Genomic DNA, 18,755 nt, shown 5'->3' with positions numbered 1-18,755 from the left:
ATTAAGGCAATTAGAAGGAGTTTATATAGACAGAGGGCATGAGTGTGAGTCAATTATGTTAGAATGATCTCCCCCCAAAAAATGAAGGGGTAAGAAAGAGGGATGCACTGGGAGAAGGGGGAAGAGGTAGAATGAGAAATTTTTTCACACATAAAAAAGGCATACAAAGAAGAGCTTTTACAGGAGAGGGGGGAAATAGGGCAACACTTGAATCTCACTCTCACTGGAATTGGTTCAAAGAGGGAGGAATATATATACACACTCAGTTACGTATAGAAATCTAACTTACCCAATAGGGAAGCAGGAGGGGAAGGGGATTAAGAGAAAGGGGGAGGATTAAAAAAAAAGGGAGGGCAGATTAAAGGAGGCAGTGGTTGGAAGCAAAATAAACTTTTGACGAAGAACAGGATAAAATGGAATGGAGGGAAATACACAGTAATCATAAATGTAAATGGGATGAGCTCACCCATAAAACGGAAGTGAATAGCAAAATAGATTAGAAACCAGAATCCAACAATATGTCATTTACAAGAGATTTGAAACAGAAAGACACACAGAGAGTTTAAATAGAGAGCTGGAGCAGAATCTAATATATTTCAGCTGAAGGAAAAAAAAAAAAAGGCAGGGAGAGCAATCAAGGACTCAGACAAAGTGAAAGCAAAACCAGATCTAATTAAAAAGAGATAAGCAGGGAAACTACATTTTTCTAAAAGGTACCATAGAAAATGAAGTAATATCAAAAAAAACTTTACAGCAAGTTTCTCTGATAAAGGCTTCATTTCTCAAATATATGCTAAGTATAGAACTGAGCCAAATTTATAGAAATAAGGGCCATTCTCCAATTGATAAATGGTCAAAGGAAAAAAAAAGTTTTCAGAAGAAGAAATCAAAGCTTTCTATAGTCATATTAAAAAAATGCTCTAAATCATTACTGATTAGAGAAACGTAAATTAAAAGAACTGTGGCGGTACCACCTCATACCTATAAAAAAAAAAGGCTGGAGGGGATAAGGGGAAATAGGCACACTAATGAACGGTTGGTGGAGTAGTGAACTGCTCCAATCATAGTGATGAATAATTTGGAACTAGGTCCAAAGGGCTGTAAAACTGTGCATACCCTTTGACCCAACAATAACACTAGTAGGTCTGTATCCCAAAAAGATCAAAGAAAAAGGAAAGGGATTTATATATACAAAAATATTTACAGTAGCTCTTTTTGTCATGGCCAAGAACTGGAAACTGAGGGGATGTTCATCAATTAGGACTGGATGAACAAGTTGTGGTATATGATTGTGATGAAGTATTATTTTGCTATAAGAAATAACAAGGTGGGGGTGACTTCAGAAAAAAAAAACATAGCAAGACCTATATGAACTGATGTAAAGTGAAGTGAGAAGAACTGGGAGATTATTGTGCACAGTAACAGCAATGCTGTAATGATGATCAACTGTGAAAGACTTGGGTACTCTGATCAAAACAATGATCCAAGACAATTCCAAAGGATTCATGATAGAAAAAATGCTATCCACCCTCCAGAGAGAGAACTGATTGAACTCTAAGTACAAACTGAAGTATAATCTTTTTCACTTTCTTTATTTTTCTTGCCTTTTTTTTTTTAAAAATATGGCTAAAACAAATGTTTTACGTGATTTCACATCTATAATTGACATCATACTGCTTGCCTTCTCATTGGGTGTTGGGGGAGTGGAAGGGAGAGAAAGAATCTGAAACTCAAAATTTAAAAAAAGTGCCAAAAAGAAATAATAAAAGAAAAAAGAAAAACATAGCAGGAGAACTTTATTCAGCAATACTCTTATTATCAGCTCAGAAATGAACAAGAAAGTGGCTGCTGGATTGCATCCAGGAAACATGACAATGCTTCTATGACTCCAGGCTTCTCCTGGAAACCAAAATAAAACCGCATTTTCTAACACAAATAATTTGGTGGTAGTGTATTGCCGGAAAAACAGAATACCACAATCTCCAAAGAGTCAAAATTGCAACTCACCTAACTGACTTATACCTAAAAGAAGAAGGACATGGTAGGTGTGAACAGATTGGGTGCTTCATTGCTATCTATATCAAGCTTAAGAGATCTAGAGGACTCCCCTCACATTAGGAGGATCCCTTGTAGAGGATTTAGGGCAGGACAAAGACAAAAGCTGCATAAGACTAAAAAGCTTGCATGAGTTTTGATCTGCACTGTTGGAAAAAGTGATTACACTGATGAGATGTAGATCTATCAGTATTAATGAAGTAACAACTGGACTAACTGGAAAGGGGAGGGATAACAGGTAACCAACATTATTTCTTTAAGTTTAGCATGTTAAAAATAAGAATGAGGATTAAAAGTACTGTGTGTGTGTGTGTATACACATATATGCATATATGTATGTAATATACACACATGCATACACACATAATTACAACTATAGTGATCCATGTGAATTATCCCAATCTGATATGTTTCTCCTCATTTAATATTTGTACTAGGTTTAGGATGATAAGTTCTTTAAAAGAAAAAGAAAAGGAAAAAAAAAGATGAGTCAATAGCAGATATAATAAGGTGATATAATTTTAGGCTGCATTAAAAAAGGCACCATGTCCAGAATGAACATTCTGCCCTGATCAGACAATATCTACAGTGTTACACTCAGTTCTGGGCACAAAAGTTTAGGAAGAACACATATACTGGAGTATGCCCAGAAGAGGAACAACAGGAATGGTCCATTTCACAAGAGAATACTGAGAATAAGAATATTCAGCCTGGGGAAGACTTTGGGGGTCAGGTAGGGGTAAAAGAAGACACTATCTCATGTAAAAGAAGACTCCTAGCTTTGCCCCAGAGGGCAAAACTAGGAGCAATGGGCATTCAGTTACAAATGCAAGTTTAGAGTTGATGGGGAGGGACTGGGGGGGGCCTTCCTGATAATCACAATTTTGCAAAACTAGAATGGGCTACCTTGGGAGATGGTGAGTTCTTCCACAGTAAAAGTCTTCAAGCAAAGGCAGGATGAAGCCCTGTCATGTATGTTTAAGAAGGATTCTTATTCAGTCATTAATTGTCACTAGGTAGTCTCTGAGGCTCTTCCAAGTCTAAGATTCTGTGATTCTTCTTTTTTTTTTTTTGGGAGGGGCTAGGCAATGGGGTTAAGTGACTTGCCCAGGGTCACACTGCTAGTGTTATGTGTCTGAGGATGGATATGAACTCAGATCCTCCTGAATGCAGGGCCGGTGCTCTATCCACTGCGCCACTTAGCTGCCCTCTGTGATTCTTCTTTTAGAACAAAATATAAACCTAGTATAGGTTCCCCCACAATGGTTCCAAATTGCCCTTCATGCTTTCTTTCACATTACTTCCTTTTTTATGATATGATGTCTAGCCAAACTCTACTACTACTACTATCACTACTACTACTACTACTACTACTACTACTACTACTACTACCACCACTACTACGACTACGACTACTACTACTACTACTACGTGTTCCTCAAATTCAACACTCCTGCCTCTGTGCATGTGCAGTGCCTGTTCCTCATATCGGGAGGCATTGCTTCCTCATCTCCACCCTTCGGAATCTTTCCTCTTCCTTCGAGACACAGATCAGAAGCCATATTCCAAATGTAATCTTCCCCAAGCCCCCAGTGGAAAGTGCTCTCTCTTCAAATTTTCCTTCTTTGAGTAGAACTCTTCTTCTACTCCATCACTTTCCCTCTTGTGAATGTTGTTACCCCACTACCACTCAAAGCAGAAAATTAAGTTCCTCATTGATAAGGATTATTTTGTTTTTCATCTATGCATTCCTATCGTCTTGCATGTAGCAGACTTTTTTTTTGTTATTTTTTTTTCTGAACCTTTCAACCAAAAGTGAGCATTTTCATATATGAACATAAAAAGAGGATTGGATATGAAATCATGAATTTCCATGACAGTTTTCTTTCTTTTTTTAAAGATATGTAATAAACTCAACACATTGCTTTTAAAACAGTAATGTCTATTTGTGTTTCCTTCTGGTCTCTTTTTTACATTTGAATAATGTTTCAATGGCCTTTTTCTTCTGGCATCCCTACTGTTAGCTCCTTCCTCACCAATAACCCCTCAAATTTAAAATAGAAAAAACTTGATAACAAATAAGCTTAGTCAAGCAAAACAAATCTACATAGTAACTATGTCTAAAAATGTACAATTCTTTCTCTACCTTGAGTCCATCACCACTCAGTCAAGAACTAGGTAACATATTTCATCCTAAGTCCACTGGAGACACATTTGGTCATTGCTTTGATAAGAAGTATTTAAAGCCTTTAAAGATGTTTTTCTTTACAACATTATTCTTGTATAAATCATTCTCCTGGCTTTTACTCAGCTCACTTTGGCTCAGTATATATACACATAAGTATTCCCAGGATTGTCTGAAATTGTTTTGCCCTCAGAAGTTCAAATTGTTTTACTTATGACTATTCCCTCTTTAGTATTATCCTTCCTCTAAAACCTCATCCTATTTCTTAGCTGAGTTTGGTATATCTTTACACTTAACTCTCTTTGTGTATAAATATATTGTATGGATGTGTGTGTGTATATGTATGTATGTATGTGTTCAATCTTCCTTTGTGTTTTCATTTCAGAGTTGATACTCAACACAAGTCTTTTTATCAGGAATGCTTGAAAGTCTTCTATCTCACTAAAGATCTATTTTTTTTTCCTTTGTAGAATTAAACTCTGCTTTGCAGGGTAAGTTATTCTTGGCTACAAGCCTATATCTTTTGCCTTTCAGAATATTATATCCCCAAATTTCTTTTTGTTTATAGTAGAAATTGCCAGATCTTGTGGGATCCTGATAGTCACTCCTTTGTACTTAAGATTTTTTTTCTTGGGGTTTGAAGTATTTTTCTATGATGTAGCAGCTCTGGATTTTGACCATGATACTCCTGAGACTTCTCCTTTTGGGATTTTTTTTTAGGAGGAGTCTTTCTATTTTAGTCTTTTAGTGAAGTCTTTCTTTTTAAAAAATTTTTTTATTAATTTATTTATTTTGATTTATCAACAATCACTTCCATAAGCTTTTGAATTTTAAATTTTCTCCCCTTCCCTCCCCAAGATGGCGTGCAATCTGACATAGGCTATACCTAAATACATTCCTATTAAACATATTTTCACATTAGTAATGTTGTGAGGAAGAATTAGAACCAACAGGAGAAACCACCAGAAAGAGGAAACAAAATGGAAGAAAAAAATAGCAAATAGTATGCTTCGATCTACATTCAAACTCCATAGTTCTTTCTTTGGATGTGGATAGCATTTTCCATCATGAGACCTTTGGAGATGTCTTAGATTCTTGCATTGCTGACAAGGGCTAAGTCTATCAACGTTAGTCATAGCACAATGTGGCTGTTATTGTATACAACATTCTCCTGGTTCTGCTCTTAGTGAAATCTTTCTATTTTTACTTTGCTCTCTGGTCCTAACAAATCAAGGCAATTTTAATTTATGATTTCTCGGAATGTAGTGTACAGATTTTTTAAAATCATGGTTTTCAAGGAGTTTGATGATTCTTAATTTAACTCTGTTTTGTTCCGTTTTCCTGGTTAGCTGTTTTTGGTAGTACATATCTTATATTATGGTATATTTTTCAACCTTTTGATTTTTTTCTAATGTTTCTCATCTTGTGAAACAACTATCTATTAAGTGCTTATTATGTGCCAGGCAGTCAGCAGGAAAAAGTGAAACAGATTTTGCCCTCAAGGAGCTTATACTCTAATGGAAGCTTTAAATCAGAACATATAAGATAATTACACAAAAAAGCAACCTTATAGGAGATAGTACTAGCAGCTGGGGAGATCAGGAAAGGCCTTCTGGGGGAGGTGGTCCTTTAGCTGAGTCTTAAAAGAAGCCAAGGATTCTAATAATTGAAAGTTGAGAGGAAGAGCATTCCATCTACTGGGCACTGACTGAGACAGAAGATGAAGTGTTGTATTAAAGCAAGTAAAAATGTATGGCTGGACTGCAAAGTATGTGGGGGCGGGGAATAAAATATAAAATGATTGGAAAAAGGAAGAAGCTAAGTTGTGAAGAGTTTTAAATGCCAAGCAAAGGACTTTATATTCGATTCTGGTGGTAACAGGAAGCATTCATTAGACTTTACTGGGAGAAGTACCATGATCAGAACTTTGCTTTAGAAAAATCTCTTTGGCAGCTGAGCAGAAGATATGTTGGACCAATCTGAAAGTTACTGCAAAAGTCTAAGCAAGAGGTGATGATGAGGGCCTGAATTATGCTATGTGAACATAAATATTGTTGTTGAGTCGTTTTCAGCCATGTCCAACTCTTTGTGACCCCATTTGGGGTTTTCTTGACAAAGATACTGGAGTGGTTTGCCATTTCCTTCTCCAGCTCATTTTACAGATGAGGAAACTGAAGCAAACAGAATTAAGTGACCTGCCCAGGGTCACACAGTTAGTGCCTGAGGCCAGATCTGAACTCAGGAAGATGTCTTCCTGACTTGAGGCCCAGCTCTCTACCCACTGTGCACCTGGCACCCCAAATAGAAATAAAACATATGCAAAAGATGTCACAAAAAAAAAAAGTTAAAAGATTTGGCAACTGATGGGATATGCAGGTGAATGAGAAAAGATGAGCCAAAGATGACACTGAGATTTCAAACCTAAGTAACTAGAGAGATAGTGATCCCCTAAACAGCAATTAGGAAGTTGGGAAGTACAATGAATTTTTGTGGAAAACTAACGAATTGTTTTGGATGTGTTGAATCTGAGATGCCCATGGGATAGGCAGTTTGAAATATCCAACAGGCAGCTGGTGACATGGAGCTGTAACTAGAAAGGGAAACTAGAGCTAAATAAATAGGAAATCTAGGAATACCTAGGAATCATCAGCATGAGGATAACTGATGAGATCAACAAGTGAGACAATTGTCTCAGAGAGAAAAGAGAAAAAGGCCTAGGACAGAGCCTTGGGGGTGTGACATCAATTTAGAGGCAGCAAAAGAGAATGAAGAGTAGTCATACAGGTAAGAGGCAAATCAAACCAAGAGAGAACAGAATCACATAATCCAAAGACAGGAGCTTCTAGAGTAAGGTAGCCAACAATGTCAAATGCTGCAAAGAGGTTAAAAAAAAGGATGATGATTGAGAAAAGATTATTAGATTTGGCAATTAAGAGTTCATTAGAGGGGCAGCTAGATGGTGCAGTGGATAGAGCTCTGACCTTAGAGTCAGGAAGACCTGAATTCAAATCCGACCTCTGACATTTACTAGCTGTGTGATCCCAGAGAAGTCACTTAACCCCAACTGCCTCACCAAAAAGCAACAAAAAAAAAAAAAAAAAGTTCATTGGTAACTCTGGTGTTCAGTTTAATGATGAAGTCAGACACCAAATTACAGAGAGCTTATAATTAAGTGGAGAAGAAGTGGAGGCATCTTTTTTCAGGGAGTTTAGCCGAGAAAGAGAGAAAAAAATAGGAAGATAGTTGGTGGACGTGGTAGTAGCTAGTGAGGGCTTTTTTTTTTTTTAAATAAAGAGGCTTGGCCTTGTTTATAGAAAGTAGAGAAAGAGCCAGTAGACAAGTAGAGAAAAAGTGAGGACAATGGCAGCGATATACTGGAGAAGATGAAATGAGATGGATTAAGGATATTATGGATAGAAGGATGAACTTTGGCAGGGAGAAGGGCCACTTTATCATCTAAAACTGGAGCACAGGGGAAAACAATGGGTTGTTAGAAGGATATGAGATGAGAAGGAAAAGAGAGAAAAGGGCATTCTCAGCAAATAGCTTCAATTTTTTGTTGAAATATGACTTGACGTCCTCAGCTGGGGGGGGAGTAGCATGAGTGGTTTGAGGAAAGAAGAAAAGTTTCAAACAATGACTATGGTGAAAGAATTTGTAAATCACTTAGAATGTAGTAGCAGGACTGCCTTGCTATAGTGAGGGCCCAGTGAGACTAGCTAGCATAAAATTTTTTTTTTAAGGCAACTGGGGTTAAGTAACTTGCCCAGGGTCACACAGCTAGTAAGTGTCAAGTGTCTGGTCTGAGGCTAGATTTGAACTCAAGTCCTCCTGACTCCATGGCTGATGCTCTATCCACTGCGTCACCTAGCTGCCCATGGCTAGCATAAATTTACAGTAGACTCAGGGAAGTTTCATTATTTTTTCTAGTCCTCTTCAGCAACCCATGAGAGAAGAAGAAGACAATTGGTAGGATTAATCCAAGGTTGGGGTTTAGAGCAAAGTGTGATCTCTGACAGGACACGGCAACAAGGAATAGTACAGAATAGAGAAGAGTATGAAACATAACTGGTTCAAAAGAGTTCAAGATCGTGGTAGGAGGAGCATATAGGCCAAGCAACAGTGATAACCTGGGACAGTGGTCCTCAAGTTCAGCCCTTTGACTGAATCCAAACTTCACAGAACAAATCCCTTTAACAAAAGGATTCCTTCTGTAAAACTTGGACTCGGTCAAAAGGCTGCACCCGAGGACCTAGATGTCCATGTGCGGCTTTGAGGCCACATGTTCCCCACCCCAGACATGGGAAAATACTGAGGGAGGGGTCAGACATCACAGCGAGGAGGAAGAGGATAAGTGGGGTATCAGGAACCTGGAAAGATAAAATATTATGAGCAGATGAAGGAAATTCAGACTTCTCAAATACAGAAATGGATTAAACACTTGTGAATGATGGCACGATGCAAGATCTCATGAAATTACTGATTTCTGTCAGGTCAATACTGATTTTAGAGCATACAGGTGGCACAGTGGATAGAGTACTGGACCAGGAGTCAGAAAGATAACCTTCTGAGTTCAAATCTGGCCTCTTTCTTCATTTCTTCTGGGTATTCATGTTGTCCTTGTGAAAAATCCACTTTTTTTGAAGTCTCTGTGAAGTTACTTCTTCTGGGATGAATTTTTAGCTATCTCTGGATATACAATAATTTTTTACAGTGGTCAGTATCTTGTTTACTGATAGCATTAACCTTAGTTCCTGAATTGGGGCTTTGTGACAGGGCTAAGCCCCTCCCCCAGACGCATTTTTGAGTGGGATTGTTGACCTTACTTGGTCTCAGCCCTGAGCTTATCAGGATTCTTGCACTGACCTCCACCTCCCAGGGTATGTCTGCCCTAGGAAGGTAGAAGGTTTTAGGGCCTGAAGAATTTTGGGGGGTTCAAAATTGTGGCTTTTCAGAATACAGTATGGTTTCTCAGGAAAAAGTACTACAGACCTTGAAATTCCTTATGCTTGAGCTCTGTTCTACCCATACTGGTCACTGCCAATCTTGTCTGCTTCCAAAATCCATTTGGTGGGCTTATGACCGTATTGAGGCTTTTTTGTGAGATTTGCAGGCATCTCTGGTCAGGGAGACTTGCATATTGTTTGCCTACACTGGTTCTGGGTCTTTTTGGCCCTTTCCTGCTACCTGTGGGCTACTGGCTAACTTTTTATGCAGCTGAGGTAGATGAAATCACTTACTGTATTCTCCTATTGGATTTCTCGGTCATTATTGTTATACTTTTTTTTTTTCCTGGAGTAGATATATGGGAGCTGAGGGGCCTACTTCCATTCAAGCAACTATCTTGACTGGGTGTCACAAAGTTTACTTCTAATAAATGCTTCTTTTTAAAATTTTTCTTTCAATAAATGCTTCTTGAATTTGTTAAATATACCATGTTTTATGAACTCAGAACCAAGAAAACTATGACATATAACACTATTTTTAAAAGTCTGTTATTACATCTGTAAAATGGGGATAATAATAGCACTTATCTCCTGGAGCTGCTGAGAGGATCAAATCAGGGCCTTGGCTAGTCTGACTTGATCATGAAGGAGGATTGGTACTGGAAGATGGAACCTCATGTACCTTGCAGCAAGCAGGCAGGAAACATGGCAGTATATTGAGTGGTTGGAGCTGTTCTAACTGAGGGTGCCATTAGTAGTTAAGAGCAGGAGCAGGGTCCATAATCCAGGCCTTATCAATCTACAATAAATAAACACTTAGCAAAGTGCCTGGCACAAAGTAAATGTTATATAGATATTATTATTATTATTATTATTATTATTATTTTATGAGTTTGGATACAAACATTCAATTCATGCCTCTGAAACTATATCTATAATAACCTGACATCACCCAGTTATTTTATAAGGTGACTCTATTGGTATCTTTTAAGAAAGCTCATCAGCTCATCAGATCACAGGATCCTAAGATCATAGATTTAAAGCTGGAAGGAAAGTCAGAGGTGATCTAGTCCAAACCTCCTAATTTTACAGATGAAGATAGTGAGGCCCAGAGAGGATAAATGTCCAAGGTCACACAGGCAGTGAGTGGCTATACCAGGATTCAAACTCCAGTCCTATCACCTTAAGTTCAGTGCTCTTTCTACTATATCCATACTGCTCCTCTAAGAGATTTTTATATTTTATACATATGTGTGTGTGTGTATGTATTTACAAATAGATATGCTATATGTGTGTGTGTGTGTGTGTATATAACCAATATACACTATAGTCTTTAAGATTTCTAACTGATACATAACTTATTATAACCATTTAATAATAGTTCTTGATTTTATGGCTGCAACTATTTGTAACATATAAATATGTCACATTTTCACATAACATATACAACAATTATATATTCATATTATACAGTGTTTTATTATAAACTTGTAATATATTTAATATAGAAAAATTTATATTACCATATTATTATAACATCACATACAACAATTTGTAATATGCAAACATGTCAAAGTGTTGTCATGGAGAACAACATTCAAGGATATTTGTAAGCTGCTTTTCTCACAATAATCCTGTAGCATAGCTGGTACAGCTATTATTAGTTCTATTTTACCTATTAAGAAACTGAGGTACATCAAGTTTGTTAAGGTTAGGGTTAGCAGCTATAAGTGGAAAAGTCAGGATTTGAACCCATGTAATCTGAGTTCAAATTTTTCTACTATACTATAGTAGACCTATGTGATTCTAAGAAAATATATGGCTTACCTCCAGTTGTTTAAGAGTGGGCATTAGAGGAATAGAGGGAGTGGACAGAAAAGACAACAGTAGTTAGGAAACACGACCCAAGACTAAGAAAACTGAGATGTAAAAAATGGCAAGGAGAAAAGGAAAAATAAGGAAAGATAAAGTAGGAAAAAGGAGGAAGGAACAAGTGAGAAATTGGGAGAAATAAGAAAAAGTTTACGTTCAAAATTATTGTAACAGGGTTTTTTCTATTTCCTTTTGTGTCTTTTTAAAGTTTTATCTCATTTCCTGCTTGGGTAGTAAGACACAAATGTAAATAGATAAGCTACTAAGGAACAAAAGTTATACAATGTTTATTTTTATAAAATACTGCATATTAATGTTTATCTCATTTAATTTTTATGTTAAAATGTGATTATCCCTTATCTTTGTGAACCTGTGAATCTGTATTCAATTACTTTGTGTGGAATATGTGTAGACTTTTATGCAGAAAAGTAATGCCTATGTAAATTTGCTTAGGCAAGTCATTTGATTTCTTTGTGCCTCAGTTTCCTAATCTGAAAAATAATGTTCCTTTTGATTCTGAATTCAACAAATATAATACTAAAATGTTTAGAAAATGAAGTGTTATGTATAGATAATTGAATTTTCCAAATAATTGATCTTTTTTCATCCCTTTCTTGACAGAAATCTTTCTAAAAAGTGTTACACACTTGACAGCACAGGATTATAAATTTAGAGTTGGAAAGAATCAAGAGATTACCAAGTCTGAACTCCTCATTTCACAGATGAGGAAACTGAGGCTTGGAGAAAGTTAAGTGATTTGCCTAAAATTATACTAAGTACTAGTAGATTTGAAATTTGAAATCAGGTCCTGACTACAAATCCAATACTCTTATTACTACTTCTTAAATAGTATATACTTAACATAATTTGACTTAATAATGGTTGAGAGTTGTTAATAATGGTGTAGTGTAGATGTAAATGCCCCCTAGGCTACTGAAGTACAAGAAGGCTTTAGACTTATTTTAAAATGTTCCTAACTCTGAATTAATATGTCTCCTCTATAATGTCATCACTTCTGCTGCTGTTTCTCACGTTGCTTCTTCCTTCCATTTATTCTTTAGTCTACCACAGTTTTAGCTGATTTTTAAAGACATTTCTAGGAAGTATATGCAATTAAGTGTTCAAACAAACTTTTTTTTTCCTACTGATCTATAAAACAACCAACTATATGTTGTCTTTGCTTGACTATGATCTTTGTTACAATGGTTTCTGTTTTTCTTTTGGTTGAGGGAGGGATTGGGAAGAAGAGAAAATAAATACTTGCTAATTTAAAATAAAATTAAAAAAAAAAACTTTGTGTTTTGGGATCCACTTGGTCAAAATGCTCAGGTTTTTTTTTTGTTGATTTCCAGAGTCATAGAGGTACTGATGATTTTGGGGAAGTTAAGTGCCTTAACTTGAGATTTAAATTAAAATTTGTTTTTACAGAAAAGTGCAAAATCTTGCCCATCTCTCTCAATCCTCACAAATGCACAGAAAGGTCAATTAAAGAGTTATACATAAAGGCACAGGTAGACAGTTACATGCCCTAAATCCAGATCTCTTGACTCCCAGTGAAGTGTTCTTTCCATTACACTGTGCTGCTGGTATCACAGGTCTAATTTTTAAACTTCCCAGAGTAAATCTTGAAGCAGAGGTTACACTACTACTTGTCAGGTATGGTACAGTGAGTATTCTTTTCCTATATGAGTTGTATTACCTGGCAGCTGAGGTCCTTCCAACTCTCAAATTTTGGGATTCATCCCATCAGATCATATCTTCAGAGAAACAAACATTAAAAAATCCTATTTCTTTAATTAACATGCTCCCAGAAACTACTGGTTTTCTGAAATCTATCTGGAACAATCCCAGACACCACAGACTCCAAATTATGTAATAGCTATATTTAAGCAGTAATGGCAAATTCAAATTCCTTGTGGGCCTCATATTAACTTAGAAAAACACAAATTAACATTATCTGTGTCATGTTGTATTATTATTTTTTTTGTTAAACATTTCCCAATAACATTTTAATCTGGTCTGGGCCCACTTGGGAGCCAAGTTTGATACCTCCCTTTTAGAAGGTCTGGTACAAGAATTCTTAACTTTCTTGGTATCATGGACCCCTCTTGGCAGACTGGTGAACCCTTTTCTCAGAATGATGTTTTTAAATGCACAAAATAAAATACATGGAATTATAAAGAAAACCAGTTATACTGAAGTTCAGTTATAAGAATATTTTTAAAAATTAGTTCCCTGGGTTAACAACCCTTAGAAGAATGGATTTTCGCTAAAATTAGGCAGAAAGAGTAGCCTGTGAGTAGACAGAAGAATTTGTTCTCAAATGTATTACTAACCAAGGTCCCTGATTTTAAAGCAACAAGATGATAATCTGTATTCCTAAGGTGGATGCCGAAGGCTTCTCAGATAATAAAGACTATCAGAATAACAGCTGTAAGTGACTGATAAGAGCTTCTTAAATTTCCTTCCAGTCCTTCTAAAATTTCTGCCTCTGAATTTAATTCTCCCAAATAGTTCTATTGATACATACAAAAGACTGCACTGATTTAGGCTTGAACACCTGAGAAAGTGGTTTACAAGGAGATATTTGAGATCAGGTTTTAAAAGGACATGTGCAAAAGAAGGTATCACTTATGCATAACCAAAGACAAATATACAAAAGTGACATAGTCTTATAAGAATAGTGTCAGGAAGGCTAAAACTCAGGAAAATTTAGGGCTAAAGGGGTAAGGGTGGGGACAGAAGGGAAAGATAGCAAAAAATGTAAATATAATTTTTAAAGAGACAAGAAAAGCCTTTAGTAGTCCTTTAAGTGTTAGTTTAGTAGTCTTGGGCAAGCCACCCACAACTTTCTAGCCTTCATTATTCTTATTTGTAAAATGAATGAATTTAACTATGTGATCTCTTTAGTCCTGTTCTGCCCTAACACTCTATGACTCTGACTGAAATTTTATATAATTTCAGAAGAAGTTTAGATTGCTTTTCAGCGACCTTTGAGTAATTTATTAGTCTAACTTTTGGTTGAGTTTCTACCTTGGAAATATCTGGCTCTCTATAAATTTCTACCTTTCTTCAGATTTTATCTGGCTATCTTCTGTACAACATGCTATTCCAGTTATGATTCTTCATCCAACAAATAATAGTTGAACTTTTCCCCGTGAAAAGCACCATTCTAGCCACAGTAGGGCACAAACATTGTAAAAAGAATGTTCCTACCTTGGCGAAATTTGCAATCTCAAGGGAGATGAAAAATGTGCAAACACTTTCTAATACAGGCCAGAATATCATGTGTCATATGAGAAGTTCAAATGATAGCACTTGGCAATTTATATACAAGTATTATATACAAGTATTTATATACAAGTATTAGATGGAGTGAACACTTGAGTATTAAAGGAATTTAGAATGAAGTAAAAAGATCATTATAGGCTGAGATTAGCTTGGGAAACTTCAAATGAAGAGGTTAATCATATTCGCTACATGAATTAGGTTTTGATATAAAAACTGCCAGAGATAAGGGCTAAATCCGCAGAGGGCTGATGATACTTTTGCCACAGTGTATAGAATACACAGCCTTCCCTTTCAACCCAGACATCATAGAGGGGAATGAAAAGTATAATATATAAACAATAGCCAGGATCAATGATAGGCAAATAAAACTTTCTGAATGCAGATCCTTTAAAAGCTCTTTTTGTTGTTTAGTTGTTTTTCAGTTACATTAAGACTCCTGGTGACCCCTTTTGGGGTTTCCTTGGCAAAGACACTAGAGTGGTTTGTCATTTCATCTCTAGCTCATTTTATAGATGAGGAAACTGAGGCAAACAGGGTGAAGTGGCTTGCCCAGGGTCACATAGCTAGGAAGTATCTGAGGCCAGATTTGAACTCAGGAAGATGAGTCTTCCCAACTCCAGCCCAGCACTCTATTCACTGTGCCACCTAACGGCCTCTTTATGATGACAGAATTCTTATACTCGAGTTGGCCTTGGCCTAACATTTTAAAATATGGGGGCATCACAGGAAGAGATGTAAAGGGGAGGCATGGACAAGGCAGAGAGACAGTGAACATTTAATCATGATTACATCCCAATACACAGCAGTGTTGAGAACTGATTGGCTCACAAAGCTACATTTCTTTTTTTACCTCTTTATCCTAAGGCCCATAGCTAGATGTCATTTCTGCAGATTTCTTTTTGGAAGACATGGCCACCTAACTCCTTCCCTGCTGTAGTGTTCAGATGAGAATCCTATTAAAAGGGTCTTTTACCTATATAAAGTTGAAACAACCAAGAGTAATCCCAATTCCTTTTTTTCCCCCCATTAATCTGGCTGGTCTACAACTTAGATTATAGGCTATGCAAAGGAAAGGTAATTTGGAGTATCACCCAATGACAGACATTTGTGGCAGCGCCATCCTCACGTCAGCACAATGAGACGTGGCGGTGGAGGACAGATGCTTGACTTCTTTGGGACCTTGTTTCTTTAGCTGTAAAGTGAGTCGGACTAACGGATGATCTTTAAGGTCCCTTCCAACTCTAAGTGCTTACCGTTCTATGACTCAAAGGCACCTGGGTCAAAAACTGTTAACCTGGCTCACATCAGATAGTGATTTTGAAAAAACAGTAAACACCGTGGCCCACTGCACTTACTCTTTGGCACAAACATAGGTTTGGATTTTTGCCATACATATAAATGAGCTGTTATACAAACAACAATCCTGGCTGCTTCTCCTGACTATTTTATAATTGCAGAAACACTAGTGAACTATTTTGACGGGTTTTAGTAGGTGTCATGGCTTTGTTTTTCTTTAATTTCTTGTATACACTGTCCAAACTTTTTTTCCCCTAGAGACAGTTATTACTATTTTTTTTCTACAAAGGTGTAATTTCAATGCATTGAGGTTTTTCTTTACATAACCTATTTCCTGACATATGAAATATATTCCCAATTCCTTCTTTCTTTCCTTTGTACCTCTTCTTTTCAACATCTCACCCTCTTTCTTTTTTAAACTTTATCCCTTTTGAAATATGCCTGGAACACAAGCCAGAGGGACAGGTTAGTCATTACATCTTTTATACGAAGATAATGTTGAAGGTGATTAATCATTCCTTCTCTGCTGTAGGTCTAACTGTCCAGATTAATACATAATGAGCCATTTTTCTAGATGGAATACACACAAAAACAATGGCTCTTTGGTGTGTGGCTATAGCATTATTTGAAACTCTGTCTCTCTGTGGAAGCTTTAAAAAAAAACAAACTGTCATACCATCTCTGTCTATAGAATGCCAAGCTAGTTTTGTGGCTTCCCAACCACACAAAGTTATGCCAGATTGTATAAAGAGGTTATTGAATGCTACTAACAAGGATCAGATTTTGGGGGTTAGTGAGACAACAAGAGAGGCAACAGAAGCTGTCCTCTACATTTGCAATTGCTACTACCAGGTCACAATCTCTTCTATACCACACTGCGATATTTTGATTAAGAAATAAAATAAGGTGGAATTTGGGATCTGGAAATTTTAATAATTGCTTAAATGGCTCATACATAGGTGCAAAATTAGGCAATTCAGTTTGTCACTTCATATTATAGTACCTGAAAAGCCAGACAAGTTAAGACTCAAAAGGAAAATTTAAAGGAAGCTAGAAGCTGAAAGTCTTAGCTGACTTCATGTAGAAGAATAATTATCATATGGGAGATAAAAAGCATCTGTTCTCCATTTCCAATAAAGACAAAACAAAATGAAATGGGCTTAAACAGCAATGTGTGGGATTCAGGGGAAAAAAAAAAAAAACAACTTCCTGAAATGATTATCATCAAATGGGAAACTAGGTTACCCAGAAAGTTGAGAAATCTCCTTCCAGGAAAGTCTAACAAAAAAATAAACAATAGTTTAAAATGCCTTTGCAGCAGGACCGGATCTAAGAGTAACTCCTTTATGTCCTAAAATACTCCATCATCAATTTGTAAATCTACTTTGACACAAATAAGAAATTGCTACAAACAGTAAAACCAAGAATAAAATATAAATACTTGTACTACATATCTCACATAGTTGTAAGGATCATATTATACACACAGACAGACACACACACATACACACATAAATAAAATCACATAAAGTCCTCTATAAAGCACTATAAAAATGTTTGGTGGTGGTGGTGGTGGTGTTATTCAGTCATTTTAGCCACATCTGACTCTTTATGATCCCATTTGCGGTTTTCTTGGCAGAGATATTGGAGTGGCTTGCCATTTCCTTCTTCAGCTCATTTTACAGATAAGGAAACTGAGGTAACCAGGGTTAAGTGACTTGCCCAGGGTCACATAGCTAGTAAGTGTCTGAGGCTGGATTTGAACTTAAGTCTTCCTGACTCCAGGCCCAGTGTTCTATCCATGGCACCACCTAACTGTCCTCATACAAAGGTGAGGTAGTATTCCTAATTAATTATAATTAATTATTACCACCGCTATAAAGAATGTTACTATAATCACAGTTTATAAGATTGGTGTCTTATCTAAACTGTCTCTCCCTCAGCACAATGATCCGCATACAGTAAGCCAATGGATAGTAAATCTAGCATATGGAGCTAGAAAAGATTTTAAGAATCAGCTAGTCTAACTACCCATTTCACTAATTATGAGGCCAATAGAGGGAAATTAACTTATCCAAGATTATTTAAGTATTGAACTGGCAAAACTATGGACGCAAAGCCAGGTTCTTTTAATTCCAGATACCATGCTATTTCCACTAAGCATTCATTTATTTTGTCATCACAATCCCATGGGATAAATAGGTAGTACAAGTACTACTGTCCCCATTTTATAGATGAGAAAACTGAAGCTCAATAAACTTAAGCAGCTATTATATGGAAGAGTTACAATTTGAACTGAGGTTTTCAAGGTCAAGTGCTCTTTTCCCCACACTATGTTGACCCACAAAACCATGAGGCAAACAATTATTATAGTGCAGTAAAATCTCACTTCATTTAGAATTTGTTACTGGGTTAAAAACTTCAATGGATTTTCAAAACAATTATAAAAACTTTTAACTCTAAGTCTGAATCCCTCCATATCTACCAAAAAAACAAGTTCCATCAAGGAAACAATTTTAATACCCTGGATTACCTTTTTTCTCTCCAGTGAAGGGTACAAAGTCTTCCCTGTCTTTATGTTCCAGTGCTTCCTTCTCCAAGTACGAGAGCAGATGTTCTCTGTCAAAAGGTCCGGTGGCATTCTTAGTAGTCTGATTTTTTTGCCGGTAGCCTGCAGGTAGAAGTGCATTCTACCCCCGAAATAAAAAAGTACCATTACAATGGCAATTTACATTTAGACCACACATAAGTCAGACTATTTTGTTTACGTGCAAATATCTTTCATTTATAAACAGCTACTATGTGAAGTCAATGATTTTATAAATTTAACTGAATATATCACTTAAATATAGAAAAAGTGTATTGAAACAGCAATATCATAGTATCAACATTAAGTGTTCTATAGCATGACCTCTGAGAACAAATTTTAGTTCTTCAACTAAGACTATAAAAAATAGTTTAGCTAGACAGAATTCATTTTATCAGTCAATAATTCATTTTTTCATGGAACATGCTTTAGTAACTCAGTTTCATATCCTTTTGACATTAAACAAAATGAATTTTCTTGATATCTAAAATGACTTAGAAGAATACTTTAAACATTAAAAAAA

General features: G+C 36.3%; 1 protein-coding gene across 3 annotated transcripts in view; it reads right to left on the bottom strand.

The window, feature by feature from the left end:
• The window catches only part of TMOD3 (tropomodulin 3), an 83,294-nt gene that overhangs the window by 30,405 nt on the left and 34,134 nt on the right, over positions 1-18,755 (bottom strand). For 2 of the 3 annotated variants that reach the window (XM_027840795.1, XM_027840796.1), the window contains exon 3: positions 18,179-18,335. In XM_027840795.1, the coding sequence (XP_027696596.1) occupies positions 18,179-18,335 (157 nt within the window). The remainder of the gene's footprint in view (positions 1-18,178; positions 18,336-18,755) is intronic. The other variant, XM_027840797.1, reaches the window with a different exon arrangement.

Source organism: Vombatus ursinus, unplaced genomic scaffold, assembly GCF_900497805.2.
Source record: "Vombatus ursinus unplaced genomic scaffold, bare-nosed wombat genome assembly UNPS02014848.1, whole genome shotgun sequence".
Taxonomy (NCBI): Eukaryota; Metazoa; Chordata; class Mammalia; order Diprotodontia; family Vombatidae; genus Vombatus; species Vombatus ursinus.
Note: the sequence above shows the minus strand (reverse complement) of the source record. Positions and strands in the feature narration are given on the sequence as shown.